Source organism: Magallana gigas, chromosome 7 (genome assembly GCF_963853765.1).
Source record: "Magallana gigas chromosome 7, xbMagGiga1.1, whole genome shotgun sequence".
Taxonomy (NCBI): domain Eukaryota; kingdom Metazoa; phylum Mollusca; class Bivalvia; order Ostreida; family Ostreidae; genus Magallana; species Magallana gigas.
This window is the reverse complement of record NC_088859.1, coordinates 4,447,478-4,463,270: the sequence shown is the minus strand read 5'-3', so window position 1 is coordinate 4,463,270 and position 15,793 is coordinate 4,447,478. Positions and strand designations below refer to the sequence as shown.

General features: G+C 35.7%; 2 protein-coding genes across 2 annotated transcripts; both read right to left on the bottom strand.

Moving 5' to 3' along the window:
* Window positions 1-2,401: 2,401 nt before the first annotated feature.
* Window positions 2,402-8,036, bottom strand: LOC105318510 (S-methyl-5'-thioadenosine phosphorylase). Its single transcript, XM_034455520.2, has 9 exons — window positions 7,904-8,036; window positions 7,113-7,205; window positions 4,949-5,007; window positions 4,492-4,659; window positions 4,111-4,213; window positions 3,830-3,982; window positions 3,382-3,468; window positions 2,708-2,830; window positions 2,402-2,549 (listed from the first exon to the last, which is right to left on the bottom strand). The coding sequence occupies exons 1-9, from the start codon at window positions 7,916-7,918 to the stop codon at window positions 2,508-2,510; spliced, it is 843 nt and encodes a 280-aa protein (XP_034311411.2). The 5' UTR covers window positions 7,919-8,036; the 3' UTR covers window positions 2,402-2,507.
* Window positions 8,037-9,820: 1,784 nt separating this feature from the next.
* LOC105318508 (acid sphingomyelinase-like phosphodiesterase 3b) lies at window positions 9,821-15,613 on the bottom strand. Its single transcript, XM_011415693.4, has 6 exons — window positions 15,483-15,613; window positions 13,788-13,998; window positions 13,326-13,576; window positions 12,702-12,865; window positions 12,118-12,298; window positions 9,821-11,883 (listed from the first exon to the last, which is right to left on the bottom strand). Exons 1-6 carry the CDS (start codon window positions 15,553-15,555, stop codon window positions 11,246-11,248), a joined length of 1,518 nt encoding a protein of 505 aa, XP_011413995.3. The 5' UTR covers window positions 15,556-15,613; the 3' UTR covers window positions 9,821-11,245.
* Window positions 15,614-15,793: the final 180 nt, after the last annotated feature.

The window sequence follows — 15,793 nt, the reverse complement described above, 5'->3', positions numbered from 1 at the left end:
TTAAATGCCTCTAAATGCAACAAGTAGTCAAAGGTCAAATTGACGAGTTTTATTATGACGTCACAAACGTTGAACGCTGTAAACTTCAACGTCACAAGCGAAAATCAAAGTTCACGCTTGTGGCTGTTACTGTGGCTCTTCCATTAATGTTAACTTACCCTTAGGATAAGATCGGAATTTTAAGGTATAATTCACATTTGCAGACAAGGCAAGAAGTTAAAAAATGTAAATATAAGCATTAAATCATGATTTTTTGAAGTATACACTCTCATAACTGCCGCGGTGTGTGCATACAAATTTTCATAACGCGCTAACGCGCGTTACTCAATTTGTATGCACACACCGCGGCAGTTATGAGAGTGTATACTTCAAAAAATCATGATTCAATGCTATAATATTTACATCTTTCTTTTTAACAAATTAATAAACTGGTTGTAGAAATTTAAAAAAAAATCCTTAAATTACTGTAAATGTACATCAGTACGTTAGCTAAAAGAGACAACCAAATCGTCTTCGATGGGAATTTGAGTCTGATATCATCATGATTATTTCATACAGTCCGTGATTTTTCTTAGGTCGCTGTAGGTTTCGACCAATCGGTAAATGGGGCGTGTAGATTTCAGTCTGGCTGTTTCTATAGAGCTATGAATTAATTATGGGTTTCCGAAAGAAATAGAGGGAATAGTACTCTGTAGATGTAAATATAAGTTCATGAAAGTAAAAAGAGGACAATATATATAATTTATTAATTAAAATGTTTATCCAGTAATTCTGCAATAGATAATGTCCTTATCACATATTTCTCCTGAATAAATGAAAAGTGAGAGTGAGGCATTTAAGATAAAAGTTACATGTAATAAGCAAACAATACCTTGTGTCACTAATATGATATTTTATATGTAAATATTGTTTTAATACAAAATCAAGGTGTTCATCATATCTAAATTTACAGATTCATGCATATGGCAATAATCAGATTTTTGATAAAGACCCTTTCCCACAGAATGGTATGAGTAATATATTTTATGTAATTGTCTTATATTGGGAGGCTTATATTTGTATTTGTTATACTTTCATGTTAAATACTGAAATCTGATTGGTTAAGACGCAGTTAATAATATTTTCTATTACTCTCAGCGTTAGCAACACACTTAGCAACGGGTAACATTATATAAATAGTGCCTGTTTGGGAGGGTAACAGTTGAAATTGACACCCCGAGAAAATCATTGTCAACCGACGCGAAGCGGAGGTTGACAATGGTTTTCGAGGGGTGTTAATTTCAACTGTTATCCTCCCAAACAGGCACTATTTATTTTGTTATACTGAATGTCTTAATTTTAAAGAAAAATTAACTGCTTTTACATAGGAATAACGTGAATTCTACGGCGAACCGTACGCGCATAATTTTCGCGCATGTAACAATTTTTACTGTTACCCGTTGCTAAGTGCGTTGCTAACGCTGAGGGTAATAGAAAAAATTATGAACTGCGTCTAAACCAATCAGATTTCAGTATTTAACATGAAAGTATAACAAAAAAAAAATGTTACATGCGCGAAAATTATGCGCGTACGGTTCGCTGTAGAATTCACGTTATTCCTATATTTTCTTAAAAATGAAGACATTCAGTATAACTAAATAGTGCCTGTTTGGGAGGATAACAGTTGAAATTGACACCCCTCGAAAACCATTGTCAACCTCCGCTTCGCGTCGGTTGACAATGGTTTTCTTGGGGTGTCAATTTCAACTGTTACCCTCCCAAACAGGCACTATTTATATAATAATATATATATGCATGTAATGTAAAGTTATCTCCCTTGTAATTGATTGAATTATTATTATAATACTGATATTGTATATCCGAATTCAAGTATAGTAATATGTCTATTTTATGTTATTTTATGCCCGATATATGTTATACAATTGTTACAGGGTCGAAACTCTTAATACATAAAGCCAAGTCGAACCCTCAACAGTCTTGGCTTATTCATTATATGCGAGGACCGTTACATGCAGACACGTTACACAACACATAGAAATTGTATTCTAAGTATTTCATTAATTGCATTGTGAAAATCATCGAGTAAAATAACAAACTACAAAGAACATTTTCCTAGATGAAACTGGATGATGTTGAATATTATCTAATAAATTTAGAGCATTACTTCTGTTATTATTTATTTCTGTCAGACTTGTGATTTCCTTCAATGACTGGAGTTTATACAGAGGCTGTGGTTTCATCACTATCATGTACATCAACACCATGAACTTGAAATACTGAATAACTGAAAATATTCCTCCACACATCAGAGAAGGTCCTACATACTAGTATACTCTATGTGCATGCAATGATATTTAAATCATGTTTATAAACAAGTTTAAAATAACAGCACAACACACGGTGTGATAATGAGATTTTATTAACAAAGTTTTGCTGTCAGATCATTACATTACAACGATGCACAATGATTAAATACGAGTCAGAAATCAGAATTAACACGTTGACTTCTAGTAGCTGTGAGGAAGGAGCGTATTCATTTTGACAAATTTCTGAAAAGAAGACATTAAAAAATCATTACATGGTAAACAAAAGTAAAGCATTTACAGTATTTTCTACGTACAGGTAATGAGTAGAAAGTAAAAGATTTGTAAACAAAGTAATGGCTCTTGGTGCACAGACTCCTCATTGACAGTTATCTCCCCTTTACCTTATTTTCCTCTATGGTAGCTGCCCAGTCCTCCTTGACGATCTGTGGGATCGCCCTCAGGATCACAGCTGTGGCGTTGGCGGCATTGGTCTGGAATGTCTTCATCACATTCTCTACATTCACCTGTAATACAACAGCCTCATCTTTAACAGATCTACATGCACCTGTCCAAAAATACTCACAGCCCTACATCTTTGTCCTCATAAATGCATTTACAAATCCAATCAACAAGTGGAATTATATCAAAGAGCAATTTCCTTCACTAAAAGAGTTATAGAAGAAAATACAGTAAAACACGGTTATAGCGAACACGTTCATAATGAATTGACGCTTACAGCGAAGTGATTTTCATTCCCCGTGACTATATTACATGTTGTAGACTTGACGGATATAACGAACTACGCTTATAACGAAGCAAAATCGCCCGTCCCTGGCGCTTCGTTATAACCTTGTTTTACTGTAACATCTGTTTTGCTGATGATCTCCATACGTTGGAGGATTCTGAATTAACAGGGTATTATTTTACTGAGTTAGACTCTCCACTTCTCAGATTTAACTAGTATATGCTTCCTCAGATTTAACTCACCGCTTCCTCAGATTAAACTCACCGCTTCCTCAGATTAAACTCACCACTTCCTCAGATTAAACTCACCGCTTCCTCAGATTAAACTCACCGCTTCCTCGTCATCCTTCCAGCTGTCGTAGTCTGTTACCAGGGCGAGTGCTGCATAACACAATCCTAACTCCTTGGCCAGGATCACCTGGAGTAACCAATTCTTTATTATTCATCATATCACCTTTTGATATTACACTGCAATGATTTCAAAATCAAAAAAAGACAAGGAGAGAAAGGAAGAGGTAGATCTCAGATACTGTTATATAATGCAAAGCATGAAGGAGAGAGAGAGAGAGAGAGAGAGAGAGAGAGAGAGAGAGAGAGAGAGAGAGAGAGAGAGAGAGAGAGAGAGAGAGGGGGGGGTTTTGGGGGAGAAAGAGAGTTCTGGTACTATTGTATTGTCATGTTGATGCAAAGCATTGAATGAGAAAGAAGAGGGAGAAAAGAGATAGAGAAAGGAGGGAGAGATAGAGGGCAGAAATAGGGAGGGAGTAGTTGATGGAGACCTCGGGTACTGTTGTCATGTTGATGCAGTGTGCCCCCCAGGAGTTCCACAGCTTGCTCTCGGCACGGGAGGAGAAGCGTGGACCCTCTATTGTCAACATGGTCCCCTTCTCATGGCAGGATATACCAAGCTCTTTGGCACAGTTGTATAAAATCTGCAAAAGAGGAAGTCTCCTCATGAATAACTAAATGCATAATACTCAACATTCTTAAACAGAGATATATTTTAATTGATGTTAAATTGTGTTTATAAGAAGGGAATAATTCCCCAGCATTTCTGCACCTTTCTTGTTCTGGGACAGAATGGTTCAGCCATTGGTAGATGGCAAATCCCGGGGGGAGATGTGGGCTCACCATCATAGAATGTCTGCTGGCGTTTCTGTGTTCTATGTAAAACTAGAGGCATTAGTTAGACACAATAATCAAATACTGTAAAAGCATACATTACATGGGGGAAGGGGGGAGGCAAATTGTGTTGTTTTGTGATCTAAAATGGCTTTATATGGTTCAGATTCACTGTTTCAAAATTAACAATAACAAACAAATAACCGTACAAAAATTTTGTTGCTAATGAAATGTAATTTTTTACCCAACAAATATTTCTGCATTTACTGTGTCAAATACAAGCAAGATGTCTGGTTTAACAACAACTGATGTACCTCACCTGTCAATGAACTGGTCGATGACCACAATGTCTGCAGGGTGCATGTCCGGCTGTAGGGAGCCACACGCGGTGGTAACCAGGAGGTGGGTACAGCCCACCTGGTGGAGGGCCCACAGGTTGGCCCGGTAGTTCACGTTGGTTGGGTTTATCTTGTGGCCACGCCCATGTCTGAGAAATAAAAAAAACAATATGTCAGATAGATCTGGAAAGGATAAAATGATTCTCGGGCTAAAAGACCTCGACAAGCTCACTTTGATCTCAGTCTCACTTCTCCACTTTATGTTTCTAGAAAAAAATGAGATTAAAATCAAGTGAGCTCATCTTAGTTTTATTGCCCTGGAGCCTGTTACCTTCAGAGTAAGAAAAAAATGTTTAGGAGTGAAGAAGAGGATAGACAGGCAGTGGTAGTAGGTCACTCAGGTAACATGTAAGTAAGTGTGTATTGAAAACCACTCACCTGGAGAGAAGAACACAGGGTACTCCTTCTATTTCACCGCAGATCAAAGCATCGGAGGGCTGACAATGAGAGACCGGCATGACATCAGACAAGAAGCAAAGGTTTCTGGCTCAATATGCATTTACAAGTTTAAATTAAAGCAACAGAACTGGGAAAATTTAGCTTTCCTCTAATAAATATCTAGCTAAGCTTCAAGAAAAATAGTCACAGACGGCTTGGTAACAACTCATTGATTTAGGGAAGAAAAAACATAATGAACATTTATGGAAATTTACTAAAATATTGGACAACTGAGTTGCATCCATGGCCTATTGTCAAGTTTTGGGTTTAAGCAGGCATTTTCAGAGTTTTCATCAATACCAAGCACAATCACAGAGAATGGCAACAAAATGTAAAGTCACTGTACACCACCACCAACTAACGGGATGAGCTGCATGCTGATGTTTAGTTAGTTTTGTTTTGATGTTGCTTTGGTTCTTTTTACTCACAGAATACTTATTGATTCCATTTCCTCACATAAATGCAATGCTTCAGGAATAAGGAATCATTCTTTGAGTATTATGAGGGTATAATTTTGGTCAGGGCGTGGTCAAATCCAATGAAGCTCGAAGGGCTTTATGATAGATTTGACCACTCTCTGGCCAAAATTATCCCCTCATAATATTCAAAGAATGATTCCTTATTACTGATATTTATATCATTTTCAATTTGTACACTTTAGAATAACATTATTTTAAAACCCCTATTTTTCTTATGTATCACATGCTATGTATTACTAGTGGCGCAGCCAATACCGTTTTCCGGTTATGCTATAAGACACGCCCATTTTGCATCAGTCATGTTTTATGATGTTATTGGGTTTTAGGGTTCAAAATTGATTAGTAATGTTATCACAGATAATGACTGTTAAAAATGGAAATATATTAAATTTAATGCAATTCCAGATTGAATCTATCTATAAATATGTTTTTGCTCATTAATACTGTATTCAAATACATGTAGTCATATAGAGCCTTAAAGGACCACATATGATGTGGGCCTAGCTTGGCCCCTTAAAATGAGCATCATCAATTTACTGCAGTTCTTTGCTTCTATTATACAGGTATTTGTGAAATTTTTTCATAATTTTCATTTTGATCCCACAATTTTGAAATATGATATCAAAAAGTTAACCTTTTCCCACCATTTTCGTGTTTTTGGCATAAAATGGCTTGTTTTTAAGCAATTTTTCTTTTAAGTGGGACACCTTCATATTGTGATACTTTAAATAAAATTAAACAATATGTTTGCATTCGAAATTGTTACCTGGCAGCGTAGAGTAATTTGTTTGAGTGATAGCCGCGATGCTGTAAGTCATGAGTTCGAATACCGCTGGTCCTTCTATATTATTTTACCATTTCAAAATATTTTGAAACATATTTTTTGGTCAAATATTAACAATAATTGTAAAATTTAAAAATTCTGAAACGGTGGAGAGTATTTTGACTATAATTTACTTTTATCCACATCAATATCAACAGAGGCATGTGCAACACTCGTCAAAATTTGTGTTGCAGGTACATAGGGAATTTTGGCAAGCACTCGCAATCGCTCGCTTTGTTGAACATGCCTAAGGTGCGGCATACCACCTTATGAAAACATTAAGGGATTGGTTGAACAAACAAAATATTTTCAATAAAGATGTATATCTATTCAAGACTTTTAGACAAAAAGTATGTTCTTGTTCGAAGCATTGCTCTATATTTCCCGCTCAAATAAAGATTAAAAAATGCCAATTTTTGACGATTTTGATTGTAGTGTAATGATGTCAATTATGACATCATATTCTGCCACTGAGTGCAAATAAATCAAATAAATAGGTGAAAAACATATATTATATCAGCTATTTTTGAAAATAACAACAATTTATAGTACCTGAAACACTTTTGTACTTTTAAAACGTTACAAATTACCGGGGTCGTTGACTCTTATCATGTAATATTAAGTCCTTTGGCCTGTTTGTTTTATTGCATGGCCAACTTTTACTCCAGAAAGATTTTAATTAGTTTTAGTGGGAGGGGGGCCTTTAATTAGTACTAAATGATTTTATAAGTCTATTTTCAGGAAAGGAGGGCAGGGAGCACAAACTGATATCTCAAACTCCGTAATAAGTACATCTACGTACCTTTCCATACGGAGTGTCCACGGACACTTCCTTTCCGTTCTTCAGGATTTCTGGATTGGACAGTCCAGATCCTCCAATGATGCCTATCTTCACCTGCAGAAACAAAAAGAAAGTCCTAAATGCATCCCAAAATGTTGTCTCTTGAGGGTCCTTATAATTGGTCAATAAAGAAATTAAAATTGAAATTGGATATTAACAAAGATAATTAACTTTTCCACATGCCTGGTAAACCCAGATTTGGAAATTAAACAAGGTGTTTTAACATATAGAAATTAAATCATTAATACAGAGAAATTACTTCATTATCAGGAGATTGTTAGGAGGGCAACTACTATACCCATTTCCATCCAACCCCCATCCACACCTATCATTCTACATGCAATTATGCATCATCTCTACAGAATCATTGCCTGGTGGTGCTTGTATAAATAGTTGGATCCGCGCCTGGTTATACCCCGGTATTCACAACCTACTTTCACATGACCCGCATGCATTCAAAGACTCAAAAGAGGACAAAATCAGAAACAACGCTCATGTGGAAGAGCCATTCCGTAGACTGGAAAAGTTATATATCCACATGTATGTTGACCATGCATCCGCTCAATATCCTAAACATGTGGCCAATAATTTTTAATAAGTTAATTGTTGCAGGTGCAGGACCCGTGCACTCATGCATGTGCAATCGATTGTTAATTCAGTGACAAACCTTCCAAATACTGACATTGTCATCATCCAGCGTCAACCTAAGTATACAGAGTCTACGACCCGACAGGCCGAGATCTTACACTTACCTTGTCTGTTGACATGTTTCAAGATTTCTCCGATCGCTCTATTTAATAGAGTTGCCTCCCTGAATAGTCTATTGAATTCAATAGTTTCAATGGCACATGCATGTATTATTAGAATGATTATGCAATATAAACCAGTTAAAAAAACCGGAAAAAAATCGGCCTTCTTGCATGAACAACATTATTTGAAATCTGAGAGATGATATCACCGATATCAATAATATATACATGTAAATTTAAAAAATAATGAGGGGATTAAGTTTATCATTTCAAAATTATTAGTTTTTAAAATCCCGGGCCATTTTAACAAATAACACGTTTAGGGGCTTTAAAATCAGTAACGTTAAGTGTTTAGAAAATAAATAACATCTTTCTATAACTCCAGAACAGGGATCGTTTTTTCGGTTTGGCCGATCAAAACGCGGGCAGCGCTTTTATATAATATCACGTTTGATAGATGGTCAGTTGATTTGTGAAATTATGGGCCGTGATCAAAGATTCCTCACGTCGGTTTTACAATTTTTTTACATTCACATCAACGTCAATGAATAATTCACTTGTCAATAGAGGCCCAACTAGTTCTAAAAGATAAGTGATTAAGGAGAGTAAAATGCCTATGTGAGGACAGATAAGATACTGTAAAAATTAAAATAACAAATCTGATAAAAAAAAAATCTAAAATTATTGAAAACAACATAAAATGGACTATGAAGCATGATCTTGTAAACGGATTTAGATTTTCACATCTGCGTATCCATGTTCATGATTATGAAATCCTCTCTCTCTCTCTCTCTCTCTCTCTCTCTCTCTCTCTCTCTGTTATAGTACTTATTGTATAGCTAATTCGTCCGAACAAATCCTAATTCGTCCAAACAAATAACTTATTCCTCCAAATTAATTTAATTTTTTTTCATCCGAAAAAATCGTAATTCGTCAGAACAGATAAGTTACTCGTCAGAACAAATAAGATTTATTTATGTTTTCATCTAGCCTTTCCACGCCGCCGTACAATCATACATGTACTTGGTGGATGTAAATATAAATTATTATTCCGTTATAACAATTCGGATCGTTTTCACTTTCTCAGAATTTAGTGTTTAGGAAAATAGAAGTTAAAGAACTTTCATCTTTACTTCCGTGACCACATACATACTGGGATGTGTTTTTGCGAACAATAAGCCATTGTGGATATTGTGCATTGATAACAGTTATATTTTTTCGTAGCTATTGAAGGGATTAAATAGTTACTTAACCTCTGCTTAAACTCGCCGACATGATTTAAGCGAAAAATAAAGCAAGCGTTAGAAAAATAGCGTATATTTTCATTAAGAAAAATCCATCATCAGCGAAAATGAAAAACCGTGAAAAAAACACCCCGTGAAATTAAGACATTCGTTATAAAGACGTTCACAGTATGGAACGTTCTCTTTCTGTAGTCATGCCTACATGTACAGAGAAATAAATCCTTATATTATTAAAAATGGAGCAATTACAGATTTTTATTTTTATAAAAATATGCAGCTCATTTTGCTTGAAAGTATACAGAGGTCATTATTTCGCAGGTGTCATTTCTCGTCATGTAAGATGTGCGGATTTCAAAGGTCATGTTATTTTTTCTACAGTCTAAAGAGTCATATTTCAACATCAAATCATGACCCACCCGCTAACATTTGACAGGGGCCGTTATTCGTTTTGTACCGTCATTAAAGATGGTTTTATTTTCAAGTGAAAACCCGCGAACTCATTATTTTATTGGAACTCTCAAAGCTTTCATTACATAGATTGAAAATAAAACTGTTTTATATATTTCATAGTACCTCATGTACATGTATACATACTTATGAAAAATGTCTTTAATATTCAGTATCCTAACAAATAAAAACAAAGGCTATACATATATGAATACATATAAAATACTAGTACTTTTACTCATTTATTTGAAATATGAAAAAATGTCTGTACATACATGTATGTTATTTCAAACAACATTGAATCAAAACAAATGGTTACGTAAGAATATCATCAGGAATTTCGTTGTAATGATTCATCTGAGAAACATTTCTGTTGTCATACAGAATATTTCTATAACAAATTCTAGTTTTATTTATTGACAGAAAATGATACATCTCAAACTTACAAGATACCCATACACACACAGTTATACTGCATATTTTAAAAATCAAATTCAAGGCATCACGTACACTTATAGGTAATTTAAACTCAGAACCAGAAAGTGTCCAGTAAGCACAGGAACCTCATGCTATCTAAATCTCGGTCTAGCCCTGACACGGGAGAAACGTCTGTGAGAAGGTGAAGGTCAGTGTCTGTAGTTATTTAACATCACTCACATTCTATCTCAATCTCAAGACACATACAAACACACACACACACACACACCTACACACGTAAGGCCGTAACAGACAACTAGGCTACAACAAAGGCTATGTATAGGAAGCTATTGCACTGATTATTTGGTTTTTTATTACACTATATATACAACTTAGCACCAACACTGCTCCCATGGCACAAATTGTAGTACTGTACAAAATAGATAGAATACAGGTATTATTTATGTAACAGGATAATATGTTTGTTTAATTGTTGCTTAAATATTTTGCAATACCCTTTAGTCCAAATCTTCAAGACAATCAGACACGTTGAAATATAATCTTACTTATTTCGAACCTCCGTGAGATTATAAAGCAATATGACAATGCTATCACAGAATTTGAAAATCAAATTGATAATCATTTTAAGCACATAATGTTGATGAGAAACATTGAAATTAAAGTACATTCTCTTATTTCATGAACCAGCATTAACCATGGAATGTAGAACAGATTGCACAGATCTAGGAAAAATGGGGGGGGGGGGGGGTCAACGGTTATTTGAGTATGCACAGGAGAGTCCGAGTCTTATTTTTGGTAATTTTATAATGTAATTTTAAGAAATATAAATTCTGCGGTTGGACCCCCCCTGACCCCCTCCTACTAGATCCATGAAGAGTGATGACAATGAAGAAATTGAGCATTAGTTAGGCACTTATAATATATCCAGTAGTATTGATTCAGCCCCCCCCCCCCCCCCCCCCCTTCAGAGTATTGGGATCACAATCTTTTGTAATATCACAGGCTCCTTATAAACACACCAAAACTGTTACATGCCTATAGTTATATCAAACCCTGTTAATCATTCAGGAAATGGAGTTACTGGTATATGTACATTAACACCTATTAGGTAAAATAGAATCTTCAGTTGATTTTAGTACCCGTTAATCTTAATCAAGTAGTTTTGATCTAATTACTACATGTCACTGTAGATAAAAAAATTACTTTAAGGAAATGTCTAATTAATCGGTCCTCTTCCAAGTGAGTTGGAAAACCTTGAGAAACGGTAGGGTATGAAATGTCGCCGGCGTCTGATACAAATGATGCCGACAACAATAAATAGAATAAAGACGACGGCCGCCAGCCCAACGATGATGTAGATGTACGTTTTGCTCACGGGGCGACGGTGATGGGTGGGTGGAGAAGGATTTGGCATCTTTGTAGTTTTGGTGGGGTTGACGGTTTTACAGAGGTCAAAGTTCATTCGCTCCAGCTCGGTGATGGAGCAGATATGAACCATCTTACAGTTCAAGTCACACGCTGGATTCACAGCCTGGCTCACAGAGTTGTACGTCAGGTATTTGGAAAACATCACAGAGTTATCACTGTTGAAGGAAAGAGCCAGATTAAGCATGGACTTTGGACTCAAGTCCACTACATTATAGTCTTTCTTGGCGTCGTACTCTAGAGTCCAGTTTGCTGTTCCCTTGATAAGGGAGGCCAGGTTGAGGTAGTATTGCTGGTAGTTGAGGACAGTGCCATCCTTCCTGTTGTACGTGTACAGTCTGATGGACGGGTTGTTAGCTCCCACCCCAGCCAGACTACTGTTCCAGGGAGTGACTGCAGGGGCCAGAAACAATACACCAACGGGGGAACCTGTAAGTCAAAGTAATGCTGGCACTGAGTAATCTGTCTACAACAATCTAATATATGACATGATAATTCCTCTCTGTACCTTTTATGGCCAATGCAATCGCCTATAAAGTCACAACATACCAAACATACATTAATTTATTTTTTATGCTTTAACTGCTCCGAATTAAATTCATATCAGACAAATATTTCTACAGTCTTTATCAAGGAGCTCTCCAGACTCCTATCGTAGATTACCTTGCGGATCTTTTAGAATCCTGTAGCTGTCTGTGTGTTCGTGCCCGTAGATCTGGGAAGTTATGACATCCGAGAAATTCTGCAGGATGCGAACATATTGCATGTTGAATTCGTTGTAGAACCACATGAGACCAGAGTACTTCTCAAACAATCCAGGTGGGACATGGGATAAAAGGATGACCTGGGGGGACAAGAAATATCATATCAGAATATATAACAATAAACAATAAAGGGGTGAGATAATATATTCTATCATTATAGTAAATAAAATTATGACATGTGGTGTGAGAAATATTCCAATCCTTATTTCAAATTTTATTTAAAATACAATGAAATTAAATTTAATGTAAGATTAGTTAGTCCCTATCATTAACAACAATAATGGAAAGTGTCTTATTTAATTTCAGGTTACAATCCTGGTTTCATGTTTGTATGAAAATAAAACAGGGGATATTGCTGGAGTAAGAACGATCCAGTTCCTCATACCTAGAACCTTTTCTCTTTGACTTTGTTTGGGACTTTGGGTAACTGGCATCATGCTTACTCCCTCAGATAAACATATAAACTGAGTACTAAGCACTGACCTTTTCATTTTTCTTTCGTGCATCACTGAGCGTGGCGGTCATCCACTGGAACTGCTGGGCTGGGTCGGCCGATTTACCGGTCAGCTTGTTCTGGGAGTACAGCAGGTTGGTGTTCAGTCCCATCACACGAAGTCCAGGCCGAATCAGGGTCCAGTAATAGCCCCCTGTATTCAACCACCACAAAACTTATTAGAGTAGTCTGAATATACATTTCTTTTGTCTTTACATCTACAGCATTAATCGTTGGTTGTACAACATGCTTTATGAAATCAATAAATAATTCATGAATAATAGGTTTAGGTAAAATAACATAAATTTCCATTATCATTTCCAAACCATGTTTTTTTAACATACATGTAGTGTATGTAATATTTCTCAACGCAAAATGATCACAATTTTACATTTATGTCACCAAGATTACAGGAGTGTACTACGTGACTGTTAGTCATTAAAATGGGTCTCCGAGGCCAGTGGTTAGAGCATTGACAAGGTGCACCAGAGGCCCCATGTTTGAGTCCCAGTTGCATCTTAATTTTTAAACAACTTTTACATATGTGGTGCTGTTTTGGTGACACATATATATATCAAGATATCAATTGAGTGACAAGAAAAATCTATACTGACCTGTCTGGAACTGGGCAGCCGTGTCGTTTGTCAGAAGCTTGTCAAAGTGGGCTTGATGGAGGATGGTTGTGTAGTAGTCGGAGCCCGGGGCGGGGGGATAGGCGTCCGCGGGGTACTCGTCATGGTTACCCAGCACAGGGTAGATGGAGGTGTTGGGGAACACGGACCGCAGGAGCAGTGAAATGTTGCCAATGTTCTGTGCATTCTTTTGTAGGTCAAGGGTACTATCTGGCACATGTGGGACACTGTCTCTATGTAAAGGTGTAATCAAATCACTACCGGTAATTAAAACACAAATGTAATTAAATGATGTTATCAATTAGCGACTACACTCAGCCTGGATACATCATCAATACATTAATATATACAACAAATTCAATGAAGGACAATTACCTAATCTCAATCAATCAGTTTTAACTAAATCCTACAAAGTCATAATAAATACAGCACTCCAATACTAACCCTGTCCATAGTATAAAGTCTGGGTCTGGGTGGAGCCTCTTCATGGCTGCTGTGGCTGACAGGATCAGACGCCACGGTGAATCACACTGATAGTTTCCATAGATACTGTTACTGTAGCTACCATCCGAGGAGTCATGACACATCTTCAAGGGATTGCCCTTGGTGCTGTAGTTTGCGTCATAGTGGAAGTCTGTCACTTGCCAGAAGAAACCTGAAATAAACAAAACATCTTCATCCTATTTAATTTGCATTTGCAATACTGTTTATGCATTTGTAAAGTTATTGAGAATGTTTATAGTAAGCAAATAATTGTTGTTTGATAGGCACAGATTATGCATTTGTTATTGTTTAACATGCAATTTATTATTGATAGATACAGTTTATGCATTAGTCATTAATAAATTCATCAATAGGATTTTATAAACAAGAAGTATGTCGTTGAAGATTGAGACATGCAGGTGCTTCGTATGGCATTATGTACATTTAATCAGATGTTTAATGACAGTTGAACGTCATAAAGGCTGGGGGTCATGGATTTCATCTATATTCTCTGATTCCCATAGAAATTACATACATGTTTTAGGTGTCTGATTCAACAAAGAAAATATTCACTAACTTTGGTTCAGTCATTCTGGAGAAGAAACTAAAAACACTCTAAGTTAATTACTTTGGACGTCATACCGTAATGATTGACAAGTCGATAAAGATTAATATTTGTGAATGTGTTTCTTTTAAGTTTATTCCTTGTGTTTACTTTTTTCCCTGATGAGTACATGTAGTTTTTCCACACCTTATTCGATAAGACAGTAAGATAGCATATCGTTTATTTCCAATCAACAGCCAACAGAGAGGAAATTTTACAAGTTTCTATATATTTATTGTACAGAAACAGGGAAGATGTACAATGTATATCATGTGTATGTAGACAACAATAAATCAATATATTACATAATAATTACAAAAGATGTTTGTACCAAATAAACAAATACCCAAGTTGGGTATACATGTATTAGGTACTGGTAGTTACCTTAAAAGATTTTACAAATGTAAGTGAAGTGTTCATTTAACCACAATACAAGCTACATAATAATCAATAATTTCACTGGAGTTACATAACTATATATCATATACTATAAATGCATTAATTATTATTCAATATGTTAAAAAATTTGCATGATCCCAAGATTGATGAAAAGTGGTCTCACGCTTTTCCAAATTACAATTAAAGCTCATGAAGCTAGCACATATATTTTATTAGAAATAATACATTATATATTATCATGATTATAGAGTACTTTTATATATTTTCCATAAGGGTACGACCTGCAATGAATTTATTAGCTGGTTATGTATCGAGTACATCAAATTTCATCTACAGTCTGACAGTCATATTAAAGTTTAATCAGTTCATCATTTGTCAAGTGCCCCTGTATCTTGTTGAGCACATTGTACTGTTCATATCACATGTTTCTGTAATTAATATTTTTTTAATAAAAATGTAGCAAAACTCTTTATTGGTAACTAATCCAATTTCTCCTACACTCAACTTGGCAAACGGTTACAACAAAGTTTTTAATATAAATGTACAGAGATATGGTCAGCTGATCATCAGTTCAAAAATTCCTTTAAACATGTCGATAAAAACATCAGGCCTACAGATTTTGTGGAAGATAAGAGTAAAATTGTCTAGGCTACCTGTGTTCCCAGTGGGCTGGCTGGAACAAACGTTAATGATCCAAACTAAGAAGAAAACTCTCTGAGTGTTCATTGCAGTCTTCTACTTTCACATTCCAGTTCAAAGTTCATTGAAGAGTTCGACAAAGGGAGAAAACTCTTACGTGTCGTGCAAGCCATGTTTAATAGATCACAGTGAAAAAAAAATCAAATTCTGCAAAAATATCTGCCTCAAAAATGTTGAGTTAAAATTACTCATTAAAACCATAAAGTTTGAAAATGTATTATGCCAAATAAACGGTAATTGATCATTTCTAATTAGAATAAAAATC

Coding starts and splice junctions, on each gene's coding strand:
- LOC105318510 (XM_034455520.2), bottom strand. Junction 5,008..7,112: donor TGGACACTCCGTATGGAAAG/GTACGTAGATGT, acceptor TCTCATTGTCAG/CCCTCCGATGCTTTGATCTG. Junction 3,983..4,110: donor TCTGTCCCAGAACAAGAAAG/GTGCAGAAATGC, acceptor CCTCTTTTGCAG/ATTTTATACAACTGTGCCAA.
- LOC105318508 (XM_011415693.4), bottom strand. CDS start 15,555: ATGAACACTCAGAGAGTTTTCTTCTTAGTTTGGATCATTAACGTTTGT. Junction 12,866..13,325: donor GGCTGCCCAGTTCCAGACAG/GTCAGTATAGAT, acceptor GGTTGAATACAG/GGGGCTATTACTGGACCCTG. Junction 11,884..12,117: donor GATTCTAAAAGATCCGCAAG/GTAATCTACGAT, acceptor TTTGACTTACAG/GTTCCCCCGTTGGTGTATTG.